The sequence below is a fragment of the Hirundo rustica genome, chromosome 5, assembly GCF_015227805.2.
Source record: "Hirundo rustica isolate bHirRus1 chromosome 5, bHirRus1.pri.v3, whole genome shotgun sequence".
Lineage (NCBI taxonomy): Eukaryota > Metazoa > Chordata > Aves > Passeriformes > Hirundinidae > Hirundo > Hirundo rustica.
The window spans coordinates 35,652-48,624 of NC_053454.1; the positions used below are offsets into that span (position 1 = coordinate 35,652).

General features: G+C 47.3%; 1 protein-coding gene across 1 annotated transcript in view; it reads left to right on the forward strand.

The window, feature by feature from the left end:
- Positions 1–7,455: 7,455 nt before the first annotated feature.
- The window catches only part of ATRN (attractin), a 155,986-nt gene continuing 150,468 nt past the window's right edge, over positions 7,456–12,973 (forward strand). Inside the window, exon 1 of the mRNA XM_040063653.2 lies at positions 7,456–7,697. Coding sequence (XP_039919587.1) covers positions 7,456–7,697 — 242 coding nt within the window. The remainder of the gene's footprint in view (positions 7,698–12,973) is intronic.

The window sequence follows — 12,973 nt, forward strand, 5'->3', positions numbered from 1 at the left end:
TCTTTGTTCTTTATACAATACTTTGATTTTCATTGTTGAGGTGCAGGTTATCTCAAAATATGCCAGGACTTTGGAGGAGTGGTTTTGCAGAGATTATGGCTCTGAGCAGGAAGCCACACTTCCCAGCTCTGGCCCTAACTTTAGTACCTGGGCTATATAAATCAACATTTTCCCAAAGAGCTACCTTGGTTTCCTAGTTACCCAACTTGAGGCCAAATGCTGCTCTTCAGAGCTGATACATCTTCCCCCTAAAATAAGATGGAGGTAAATGGGTCAAATCTTTCCATGAATCTCTTTCAACACATGCCCTCAAAATAGAAATTCTGTAAGAAAGAGACAGAGCAGATGCACTACAATTAACTTGGCCACTGAGATGCTTTTTGCTGAACCTGGATGGATCCAGAAGCCTTCCTGATTCTACATATGATCTTCAATGTCCCTTCCAACTTAAAACATTCTATAATCCTATGAAATACTGTTTATTTTGAATTACATGGTAAACCAAACCCCAAACTTTTCTAATCACTGGAGTTCTTCCAGGGCCCTGCACATAACCCAAGTCCACACAAGGTTTTCACGGTCTCACTAACCACTGTGTCCTCAACAGCTTTGGAAGAGTGCACTGCTTTTCATTTTCTCTCCCAATTCCTGTGCTTCAATAAAGTTTTATTAATAGTTTTCCCCTGTCCTAAAAATCCAAAGCAACTGTGCAGATGTAGTTATTAATCTGCTACTCATCATTACTGTGCCTGCAAATCTCTCAGACCTTTGTTCCTGGCAGCACTTGAGTTACTGTATTTCTGCCCTTATTAAGCACTTTTTCAAAGGATCTTTAGCCATCCACATCTAAGGAAAAAGAGAACTCAAACTAGACCTCTAGCAAACTCTGAATTTATACCTAAATGTGCTTAATAATTGGATTTTTGTTGTCAAACATGCTCATAGCAGAATTTCCAGTTGGGTGGGTAGAAAATAGAGGGTTTCTGTGCTTACTTGTGCCTGACATTTGTATTAGCTTGGGAACTTGGGTGGAAAAGCTCTTTGGTGTGAGGGGGACTTGTGCCAGTGTGAGGTCTGGGACAGGATCAAAGGAATCGAAACAAAACAAGGGTGAGTTGTTTGCAGGAAATCTGGAGAGGGGAAGAAAAAAAAAAAAAAAAAAAAAACAACAAGTCCTTCATATGACCCAGTGAGTGTTTTGAAGGAAGGGTTGTTCAGCCTGGAGAAGAGAATGCTCCAGGGAAATTTCTGAGCACCTTCCAGTGCCTAAAGGGGTTACCAGGGAGCTGGAGAGAAACCTTGAACAAGAAGGCTGGAATGACAGGACAAGGGGGAATGGCTTCCCACTGCCAGAGGGCAGGTTAGAGTAGTAGTAGTAACAGAATTCTTCCCTGTGAGGGTAGTGAGGCTCTCATAAAGGTTGCCCAGAGAAGCTATGTCTGCCCCATCCCTGCGAGTGTTCATGGCTGGGTTGCACAGGGCTTGGAGCAGTCTGGGCCAGTGTCCCCACCCATGGTAGGGGGTGGAACAAGATGGTCTTTAAGATCCCTTTTCAACCTAAACCATTCTGGGATTTTTCAATAAGACCACATGGCAGTTTTTATGTGTAGAGTTGCCTCACACACCTCCACAGGCAGCAAACAAGCATCTTGAGTGAATACATTTTAGTCTGGGTGTGATCGTGTTCAGATTCAGACTTCACTGGTGCTGCAGAAGTGAAGCACTCAGAGGTGAAGGAGAGAGGAGTTTTGGGGAAAATGGAAGGACCTTCAACAGAAGAGACAGGGTGCAAGGTGCTGAGGATTTGGCAATGTCAGCAGGGGTTGTAATGGGTGGAAACAGCAGACTGGGTGAGGAGTAGAAAAACTAGCGATGCTGGGTTACAAGATAATTGGAAAGAGTTGTTTCCAGGCCCCTGGCTAGGGATTTATTTCTGAAGTTCAGGACTCCTGTGAGTTCATCTCAACAGCAGATAAAAAGCCTATACAATGCCGCATTATGCTTATGGTTTCATGTGATTTTTGACCTCTGATATCACCATGACTTTATCCATTTTTATAAACATGCCATTGAACCAACTTCGTAGGACAGATCCACTGTTTACATGCCTGTGATACCCAGCTCAGCCATGACTCAGCCATCAGCAATGATGTTCTGACCTTATTAATATCAATGTAAATCTTCTTAATGAAGACATAATTTCACCCCAGAGGCCAATTCATTAATTGGCATGTCCGGCTATCCTGTCATTGGGCATATGAAGTGGGTAGTAACTTGGCTTATATACAGAGCAAATATGTACTGAGTAAGTATGGATTCAACTGCACACATAACAACAACAGATGGGGCCATAAATGTTTGGCAGCAAGAGTGACCAGAGGTGAGTGTAACTCCTCATTCCAGACCTAATTCAGTGCTGGTGGTACTTGCTTGTTGTACGTGCTTTTTTATAGTTGTCTAAAATCAATGTCCATGGAAATGGTTGTTGAATTGGTTGTTTATTTCACATACTGCATAAACTTGTGCTAGTCATAGAATATCATGGACAGAGTAACGTGAGTGGGAAAGGATCCACAAGGATTGTCGAGTCCAACTTCTGGCTCTGCACAGGACACCCCAACAATCCCATCCTGTGCCTGAGAGCATTGTCCAAATGCTCCTGGAGCTCTGGCAGCCCTGGGGCCACCACAAACCCTGAGGAGCCTGTTCCATATCTGACCACCCTCTGGGGGAAGAATCTTTTCTTAATATTCACCTAAACCTTCCATGACACAGCTTCAGCTGTTCCCTTTGGTCCTGTCCCTGGTCACCAGAGAGCAGAGATCAGTCACTAAAGTGTTGCTCTGATGCTGTTATGTTTTCAGCTGTGATACACCAGGCCCTTCGTTCCTCAAGGCAATCCCCTCCCTATCTGTAGTTTGCAAAAACCATTGTCCTGCTGTGCCTGTTGCCAAGAAAGGGTGTTTTAACCATTCTGGTACATCTATTATTTGGAATAAAAATAGCTCAGTCATAATTCTGGGTTAACCTAACTCCTCTCCTTCCAAATGATATTTCATGTCAGCAAGTTGCCTGTGAATAAAAACCAACCAACCAACCAAACCAACCAAAACAAAAACCAACCAACCAACCACCAAAACTCCAAACTCCCAAAACAAAAAACCAAAACAAAACCCCAAACATTTTTGAATATTTTTTGCATGTTAAAATGAAAACAGAAAACAGTTAATATAACAATAATTATCTCCTGCAGTTAATATTTGATGCAGACAGTGCCAGGGAGGGCAGTGTGATCACTAACAAGGTTAGGAAAGGATTTCCTCTCTTGCGCAACACTCACAGATGTTACTCTTCTTCCAAGTATTTGAGATTGGCCACAGGCAGCTGATGAATGCTCTGTTAGCTGGGCTGTTGGTTTATTGTGATGTCAGAACTCTCTCTTCCTGTTCTCATTCACTGGATGATCCTTCTTAACTCCTTTTAAAAGTGATTTAAAGTTTGCTTGATAAAAAGCAACCTTCAACCACTCCACAGGTCTCATAATTCCAGTTATCTGGTAGAAAACCTTTTGATTCCCCAACTGCAAAAACCTTTTGAATTGCTCATTTCCTAGGCTGCCCAGGGAAGTTGTGGCTGCCCTATCCCTGGAAGCATTCAAGGCTAGGTTGGACAGGACTTGGAGTAATCTGCTCTAAGGGGTGGTGTCCCTGCCCATGGCAGGGGGTTAGAATGAGATGAGCTTTGAGGTCCCTTCCAACTCAAACCATTCTGTGATTCTATAACTTTTAAGGAACTACTGTTGGGAAAAGGGTGGGGAGAGATCCAAGGATGGATGGCATCTTGTGCTTTGTCTGACTAGGTGAATAAAAACCCACATAAACTGTAGAGCACAGAAGCAGTTTGCTAAATCTGACACCAATGAAGAGAAATTCAACTGACATCTATGGATGGGAACAATTTCTCCAAGTTTATTTGCACCCTTCCCCAATGTTTTTAGTTTCTATCTTCTGTGCAACAGCGAGCTATGTTTGGCAAGAAAGGGGGAAGCAGATATTGTGAAAATATAAGTACTGTTATCAGTGATAACTGCAAGTGAACACAGACAGGAGGAGAGACAAAGTAGAGGATGGGGGTAATATTTGGCAGTAGATGCCAACCCCAGCCCTGAGCTGGCTACATCTGGTTAATCCATGCAGTGTTTTAGAGCCATGCCACAACCACTTCCACTGGTTGGAACCTTTTGGTATCACTTGGTGGGAGCAACTCGGGCTGGCAGCACTTTGTGGCAGTGCTGGGTAGGGTGACAAGGCTTTGATAAGGGGGTGGCTCCTGTGAGGAGGTGCTGGAGCTTCCCTCCATGTCTGATGGAGCCGTGGAGGGCATGGGGATGCAGAGATCCACCTGCAGCTCGAGGACACCCCATGCCAGAGCATGGGAATGCCTGAAGGAGGCTGTGACCCCATGGGAAGCCCACACTGGAGCAAGGGGGAGAGTGTTTGAAGTGCAACCCTTGAGGAGGAAGGAGCGGCAGAGACAATGTGTGATGGACTGAGCACAGCCCCATTTCCTGTTCTCGCGCACCACTTGGAAGGAGGAGGTAGAGAATCATGAGGAAAATTGAGCTTGGGAAGACAGGAGGGGTGGGGGGAAAGTGATTTAAGATTTGGGTTTATTTCTCATTGCCCTACTCTGATTTGATTAGTAATAAACTGATTTCCTCAATCTGGTGACTGATCTCTCCCTGCCCCAATCCCAACAATGAGCCTTTCATTTTCTTTCCCTGTCCAGCTGAGGAAGGGAGTAAGAAAGAGTGGTTTTAGGAGGTACTCGGTGCCCAGCCAGGGTCACCCCGCCACAGTGGCAATCCAGAGAGCAGTGTCATGCACTGCCTGTATCCTGAGCTGGCTGACTCTCAGAGCCAGACTGGCTTTTCTGGCAGCACCTTGGGAAATGACTGAATCCACAGATTCAGGGCATGCTTGCAGTTGTCTGTGTCCCAGGAATATAGATGTATACAGAAATAACTTCTCTGTGCCTCCATTTCTGTATAGCTTACAAGGGATTTGCAACCTATTTCTCATCACTCACACCTTTTTGGTTTTATGTTGCCTTTGAATACCAAGTTAGCCCTACCAAGCAGTTTTAAACTAAACCCAAGATTTCATCTGCCTTCTTGAGGCCTCAAGCAGAAAAGGCAAAATCTCTGAGCAATGGTTTTGGTAGAGATAATTGACTGACAGGAAAAACCAACCTCTTTAGAATGTTTTCTTTCTTATGTGCTCAACACCCTTCATTATCCTAGTAACTCACATAGAAATCACTAAGGCTCCCACTGACAACCTCCCTCTGACAGGTAACTAATATTTGAATTTCTAAACACAAATGAACTATTTAAATATGGTGAGTTGGCTATTTCCACCCAGACTGCTGTGTGTCTACGCATTGCTGCACCTAAACCCTGGTCACCCTTTTGGAGGGAAAAATGTGAATAGTAACTTTCCCCCTTTTTTTTTTTCTTTTAATAATAAATTCTCAGCTGTTGACAGCTTTCCTCACTCAAAACAATTTGTGTAAGTCCGGACACAATCATATTGCTAGAGACAAACCAAACATAACAGTTACCCAAGAACTCCAAACACTGTCCAAATTCTCTCACGTCTTTTTCACTCAGCTAAAAACTAAAGGTTGAAATGTTCACCCTTCCTGCTGCAAAGGACATCCTTGCTATGTGTCCAACAATTTGCTGCTTTGCCCACAAATTCAGAAGTGACTTTTAACTTTATTCTCCTTTGCTCAGGTCTTTGCTTTTACAAATTAAGGCCCAAAAATCCTTGGAGATCATTAGCTTGCCTTCCAGTGTAAGAGGGTATACTTTTCTTCAGATCCTCTTTTTTTGCTTACATAATTAGAATCATAAAATCACAGAGTGGTTTGAGTTGTAAGGGATCATCTCATTGCACCCCCTGCCACAGGCAGGGACACCTTGTACTATCCCAGGCTGCTGCAAACCACGTCCAGCCTGTCCTTAGGCACTGCCAGAGATGGGGCAGCCGCAGCTGCTCTGGGCAACCCGTGCCAGGGCCTTACACCCTTCCAGGCAATAATCTCTTCCCATATTGCTTCCTAGGTTGCCCAGAGCCCCAGTCAGCCTCACCTTGAATGCTTTCTTTTCCCTCCCGTTCAGCCTGGAGGTCACCCCACACCGCAGGCCCACACTCGAAGTGTGTGGGGTGGCTGGTGGGCATTCCCGAGGTAGGGGGGACACAACCCCACCTCTGAGGGGGCCTTTTTGGGCCCACCTGGGGTAGGGTGACAGCCAGGGATGCTGGTGTGACAAACACACAGCCAACCTCTCTCCATGGTCCATGGGGGGCATCGGAGCCCAGCGCGGGGCTGCTCCATCCCAGGGCAGTGCCCGTCCCCCTTGCTGGCACTGCTGGGGCACCTCCAGGGCTGGGGCAGTCCCGAGCCCCGCAATGCAGGACGGACTGGAGCATACCCAGAGAAGGGGCTGGAGCATCCCAAGGAAAGCAACAGAATTGAGGAAGGCTCTGGAGCACCAAGAGGGGCTGAGGGGGCTGAGCCTGGAGAAAAGGAGGCTCAGTGGGACCTTGTGGCTCTGCACAAGTCCCTGACAGGAGGGGACAGCCGGGGGGATCGGGCTCTGCTCCCAGGGAACAGGGACAGGAGGAGAGGGAACGGCCTCAGCTTGGGCCAGGGGAGCCTCAGGGTGGACAGCAGCAGGAATTTCCTCATGGAAAGGGTGATCATGCCTTGCAAAGGGCTGCCCAAGGAGGTGGTGCAGCCTCCATCTACCCTGGAGGTGTCCGAGGAACGACTGGATGTGGCACTCGGCGTTCTGGCTGTTTGACAAGGTGGGGGGAGGGAGGGGTCACAGGTTGGACTGGGTGATCCTGGAGGTCTTTTTCCAACCCCAGTAATTCTGTGATTCTATTACTCCCATTAGCTTTCCTTTAACTGGGGCAGTGCTCATGCTGCGTCTGTGCCAGCTGCTGCTTCCTCACCTGTAATATTTAACTAATGGGGAGCTGTAAAGGGGCTTTAATTTTACAGCTCAATTTTAACTTGACTAGTTTCCTGGGAAATGCCATTTCATGGTTTGGGAATTGCCGTGTGCTTTAAACGCTGCTTGTTAAACTTGCTGAGATGAGAAACTCACCCCTAAGTGAAGAGCTCTGCAGCAGCAGGACCGAAAACCGAGACCGGCTTCCACTCTTTCTAAACAAAATTGTAATTAGTGGACCGATCCCGTGACGGGTTCCCTGGCCCCTCCCCGCCGCCATGGCCGTGGGGTGACGTCACTGACCCGCCCCCTCAGTTCCCCCCCCACTCGCGGCCACCGTAGCGGGCTCGGCGCAGGCCCCGCGGCGGCCCATGGTCCGCGTTGTGCCGCCGCCCCCCGCCCGCCCCGCTCCGACCCGGCAGCGGCCGCAGATGGCGCGGCGGGCACCGGGCAGGCGGGGCGGCAGCTCACCGGCACCGGCGCCGCCGCCGCTGATGGCGCTGCTGCTACTGCTGTGGGTGCTGGGCCCCGCCGCCGGCGAGGAGGTGGCGGTGTCCAAGGAATGCGACAAGCCGTGCGCCAACGGCGGGCGGTGCCAGCCGGGCACCGGGCAGTGCGAGTGCCAGCCCGGCTGGGTGGGTGACCAGTGCCAGCACTGCGGGGGGCGCTTCAGGTGAGACCCCGCGGGGCGGGAGGGCGGGGACGTGCCCTGGGGTGGCGGAGGGAGCGCGGGGACGTGTGGGGTCGGTGTGGACGGGCGTTGAGGGGCTGGTTCGGGGTTGGTTCGGGGTTCAGGACTGGCTTGGGGTTCGGGGCTGGTTCAGGAGTGAGGGGTTAGGTTTGGGGTACGGGGATGAAAGGTTGGTTCAGGGCTGAGGGGCCGGTTTGAGTGAGGAGTTAGTTTGGTCCATGGGGGTCGGGCTGGCTTGGGGTACGGAGGGGAGTGTGTGGCAGCCACATCGGGGTGGGGGTGAGAGACAGGGCAAGGGAGAAGGGAGGGGACACAGCAGCGGCTCGGTGGCGCGGGTCAGGTTGCCCGAAGGAGTACTTGAGGGAAATAGGGAGGTTAGTACGGGAAGCAGGTTTGGGCACTCAAAGGGGGTGGGAGCTGAGGGGGGTCCAGGGATGAGTGAGGGCAGTAGGGTCGTGGTGTGAGGGGAAAGGCTGTGTGACAGTAATGGTGAGGGGTGGGACCAGGTGAGGTTAAAGGTGAGTGGCAGATGGGAGAGACACCAGAGGTGAGTGGCAGGTCAAGGGAACAGTGAGGGACACTCAGGTGATGGTAAAGATGAGAGGCAGGTCCAGGTGAGAATAAAGGCGAGGGACAGGTCCAGGTGACGGTAAGGATGCAGGTGTTACGGCAGGATAGGAGCATGTTTAGAGACAATGGGGGCTGGGTCTCTGGGCAGTGAGGGCGTGAGTGTGGGGCTGATTCAGGGGAATGTGGATGTAAAGGGTTGGGCAGGAGCCATGCAGGGGGACAAAAGGGATTTAGATGCAGAAGGAGAGGTAGGTGTGCAGAAACAGGCTTGGGGGTGACAGCAGTATGGATGTGATGGGGTGACAGTGTGGAAAGCTAGCTCTGGAGGTACACAGAGGAGGTGAGTGGTTGGGTCTTCCTGAGGGAGGTCTGGGAGCAATGGGAGGTGGATGTTGAGTGCCCTGGTTGGTGAATACAGGATATTTATAATGCAGTGAGGCACCTCTGAGGAGGCTGAATTTCTGGTGTCGTTTGGCTGGGGTTGCAGAGGTATAACTGTGACTCTAAGGGGCTGTGTAAGAGCAGGGACATAGTTGTAGGGCACTGGATCAGTGTGGGTCTGTGTGTGTGATGGATTACAGAGCCAGGAAAATGTTTGGTTTAAGTTTTAGTAGGTCTGAACAGAAAGTAGGACTGGAGGGGTGTAGGTAGAGGGATATTTTTTGGCAGTAGAATTAGGTTTGGGGACTGTATAAATGGAAGTCTTAGGATGGTGGATGAATGGAGGTGGCTTTTTGTGTAGATATGGCTGGAGTTGGAAGCAGATGGGAGCAGTGAGGAGCAAGTGAACAGAGGATGACTGTGTGGAGGTGGGGCCAGTTCCTGCGTGGGGAGAAGGACTAGTGTGGAGGTGGGACTAGATCAGACTGAGAACAGGTTGGAGGGGAAGGGCGTGCAAGTGGGCGTTAGGGCTGGGTGGAGACTCTAGAGGTGCTTGGGGAGGAGTTAAGGAAGCTCCTCTTGACAGATCAGCAGGTGCTGGTTTTGGTTAAAGGTTATTTCAGGAGAGGTATGTGCAGGGGAAAGAAGCAATATCCTTATGGGAGTGGCTGGCATTTGTGAGGCTCATCTTCTGGAGCTGTAATGCTGTTGATGCTTGGGGAGGTACAGTGGGAATAGCAGCCTGGTGGAAGAAAGCTCCCAGGCTCGTGGGGAGACAAGACTCGGCAGTGGGAGGGGATTGAACAGAACAGGGTATTGGGAGAGTCCTGCTGCTTCTGAGTTGTTTTTTTTTCTGTGGGAAAAAAAACGGCTAAAGAAGGGCTCTGGGCAGGGGAGTGGAACCCCCTGGCTCTGCAGTGGTCCAGGCCATGTGCAAACGACTGCGTGGGGGAATGAGGGATGTCTGCACAGTACACTAACCACAGGACAATGATTTTTGGGCTGTGTGATGATGGAAAGTGTGTTTTTGCAGTGATGGGGCCAGTTCTTTTTGTGTTGTGTATCTGAAGTGTATCCCACTGGATGTGAAAATGGAATTCTTCATGGGAATAGGCTAGGAGTGCTCCCTGGCTTCTTTGTTATGGCAAGGGTTTCTGTAAGATGGTTACCTGCCTTGGAATTGTCAGCTGTGGCAGTGAGAGAGCCACTGTGTGTCTGCATATTCCCTGGCAGGGCTCATTCCTGGGAAAGAAGGATGATGTAGGCAGTGACTGCTTTCCTGGGGAGCTACTGAAAGTACCAAGCACCCTTTGATGATGTTCCTTATGGATTTGGGAGGAGGGTAACTGTCTGTATAACCTGAACTCATGGAAGAAAAAGACTTTAATTTTTTTATTCATACTTATTGACAGTCTCTAGATGAGCAAATAGTTTGAAAGGGGTTTTGTATGGAAACAATTCCAGGCTAGGCAAGCCCTGGAAGTTCAAATCTGCCATTTTAATGTCTTTTTGCCACTGTCATGATAAGCATTTTCTTTTAGCTGAGAGAGAGCTTTAAGGAGTAGCCTCATATCTGTTCCTTTCTTGGAGAAACAGGAAATTTTTGGTTTAAGGGGACTGTATCTGAGAGGCTTCTTTCTGAATGGTAATGCCAAGTAAAGAAAAGAGTTGGTATGTATTCGCTGCTAATGGAACCTCATTTTTTTATCCTCTTGCCTGTTTTGGTAAAACGTCCTTTTTCTTTCTCCAATATAATCCTAGGCTAAAATTTTGCCTGAAAATATAACACATGTTTTTATCTGTAGATGGTTTATTTGTCTGTTAATTAGAGTATTAAGGAGTTGAAATTTCTAGTAATGTTTTTGAACTTGGAGCTCTGAGAAGTGCAAGCAAGCAATGTTCAGTGTTTTGCAGTTATGTGTCTTCTTTCACATGCCTTGAGTTTGCTCTGTCTCCTGTCAGAATTGTCTCTGCAGGAGGTTTTTTTTTTTTTGGGGTTCACGGTTGTCAAGTGTTTAGCTTTAAAGGACTTAATGTGTTATTAAATGCTGTCGGTACAAATGGGAAGTAGAAGAGCAGGTGAAAATTATTTTTTAAGTGCAGCATATTCCATGTGCTTATCTGCTGGACTGAGAGATGTAATTACATTACATGTTAATCATCCTATGTTATCTAGATGTATATGATGACTATATTTGTGGCCTTGACTGTTTTGATTTACATTGTAAAGATACACCTTGGGCTTCACTAACCTACTAATCTCTCACATCTCATTGCCTTTGCAGTGAAGGATGAACATTGTAGCATTGAGTTGCAGTCTGCTAATATTGTTTCCCTTTTTCCCTGGGAAATATTTTTTTTAGACTGCAGTTAGATGTGTAAGTAACACACCCCAGAGAGGTGGTGCTCTTTAGAGGTAGAAGGCCGATTTAGGAAGAACTTCAGGTGACTTTTCTTTAAGATGTGGAACCAATCACTGTAGTTGTTCAAAGATAAACATCTTGGTGTTAATGGAAGGTGAAGTAGAAAATACAGAATATGCCTGATGTGCTCATGCCTTCTGTTTCAGTACAAACCTGCAGAGGGTTCTGGGTTGGCTGGAGGCTGCTGTGGGCTTTGAGCTGCCATGATTCGGGCAGGAGAGGAGCTTCTGCTGGGAGGGATGAGAAATTCCCTGGTCCCGGAGTTGCAGCAGCATCCTGAGATAACATTTGGAGCAGTGGGAGCTTGGGAGCTCAGAACTTGAGAGTGAAATTGGCGACATTGATTATTGTACAATCAAAAAGATGCTGCACACTTGGTTAACAGACTCTTCAAAGCACTATCTGCAGTGTGGCACAACCTCTTATCCCGCCTAAACTGAGTTGTCAGCCAGCTGCCTAATTAGCAGATGGAATTAAGGTTGGAGAATCCCTCTAAGATCATCGAGTCCAGCTGCTCCCCAGCGCTGCCAAGACCACCACTAACCACATCCACATGTTTTTGAACACTTCCAGGGATGGGAACTCAGCCACTTTCCTGGGCAGCCTGTTGCAGTGCCTGACCAACCTTTCCATGAGCACATTTTCCCCAGTATCCAGTCTAACCCCTCACCACAAGTGCAGCTTGAGGCCATTTTCTCTTGGTCCTGTCCCTTGTTCCCTGGGAGTAGAGCCCAAGTCCCCCTGGCTGCACCCTCCTGTCAGGGAGTTTTAGAGAGTGAGTGAGAATGAGCTCTTCTCATTTTAACCTGCCTGAGATTTTCCAGGATAAGCCTCCCCAGCTCCCTTAGCCACACCTCACCAGACAAGGCAGGTAATGCACGGGGCAAGAAATGACCTCTGGTTCATGTAGATTTATTGTCCTGAGATTGTAAAGGGTTGGATTAACAAATTCAGGATAATGATTGACCCCTTGAACAGTCAGTGTATGTGGATTGTGTGTGTAGGCTCACTGATGGGCAGTTTGATGTATGAAGGTAGCTGAAAATAATATTTTGACTATATAATGAAGTACCAAATGATTCCAGGAGTATGGATTTTGTGTGCAAAGGCGCGGGTGCTCCTGTCATGGTAATACTTTTTTTGTGGTGGGAGATGGTAAATACTAAGCAGGACTTAACCATGCAACCTGACAGTTGGAAAGTAAAAAAAAGATTAGAGTGTATCCTTTAAACTGCCTCTTAATTAATATAGTGGGAGCAGTTATGTATTGCTGATTAAATGGTATGAAGGACTTGGTGATAATAGGGTGTCCTTGGCCAAAGAATATTACATGGAAGAGGAATTTCATCTCTAGATTTGTGTAAGTCACAGCCTGAGAGAGCTGTGAGCTGGAAAAGAATGGTCACAATTCTCTTTGTTAAATAAATAGGAACTTTTGGTCCAAAGCTTAAATACAAACTATTGTCTTAAAAAAGCTACCTGAGGCAGTTCGTACATTTAGGAAGGTCAGGAGGCTGCTTAATAGATCCAAGGATGTTGGCAAATTGAATCAAATCTGTTTAAGTGCTCAAATTAGATCTGGAGGCTGCATTTGTTCCTGATCCCCATTCTGTTTCTCCCTTTTCATTAGGATATTATTGTGCATTAAAATGATCTTCTCTTCCATGCTGCTTAATGAAAGGCTCACTCAAACACTATGCACTGTTAAAAAAGAATAAGCTATTCAAGGAAGAAATACTTAAACATCATCAATTTTAACTAAGAAAAAAAGGACAGTTATATGCATTTATTCAGTTCTTGGATGTATGTGTGTATATCTTTGTGTGCATATCTGTATTTCTGTCTATCCATACATGTATATAATATATAAATTTTATATATCTT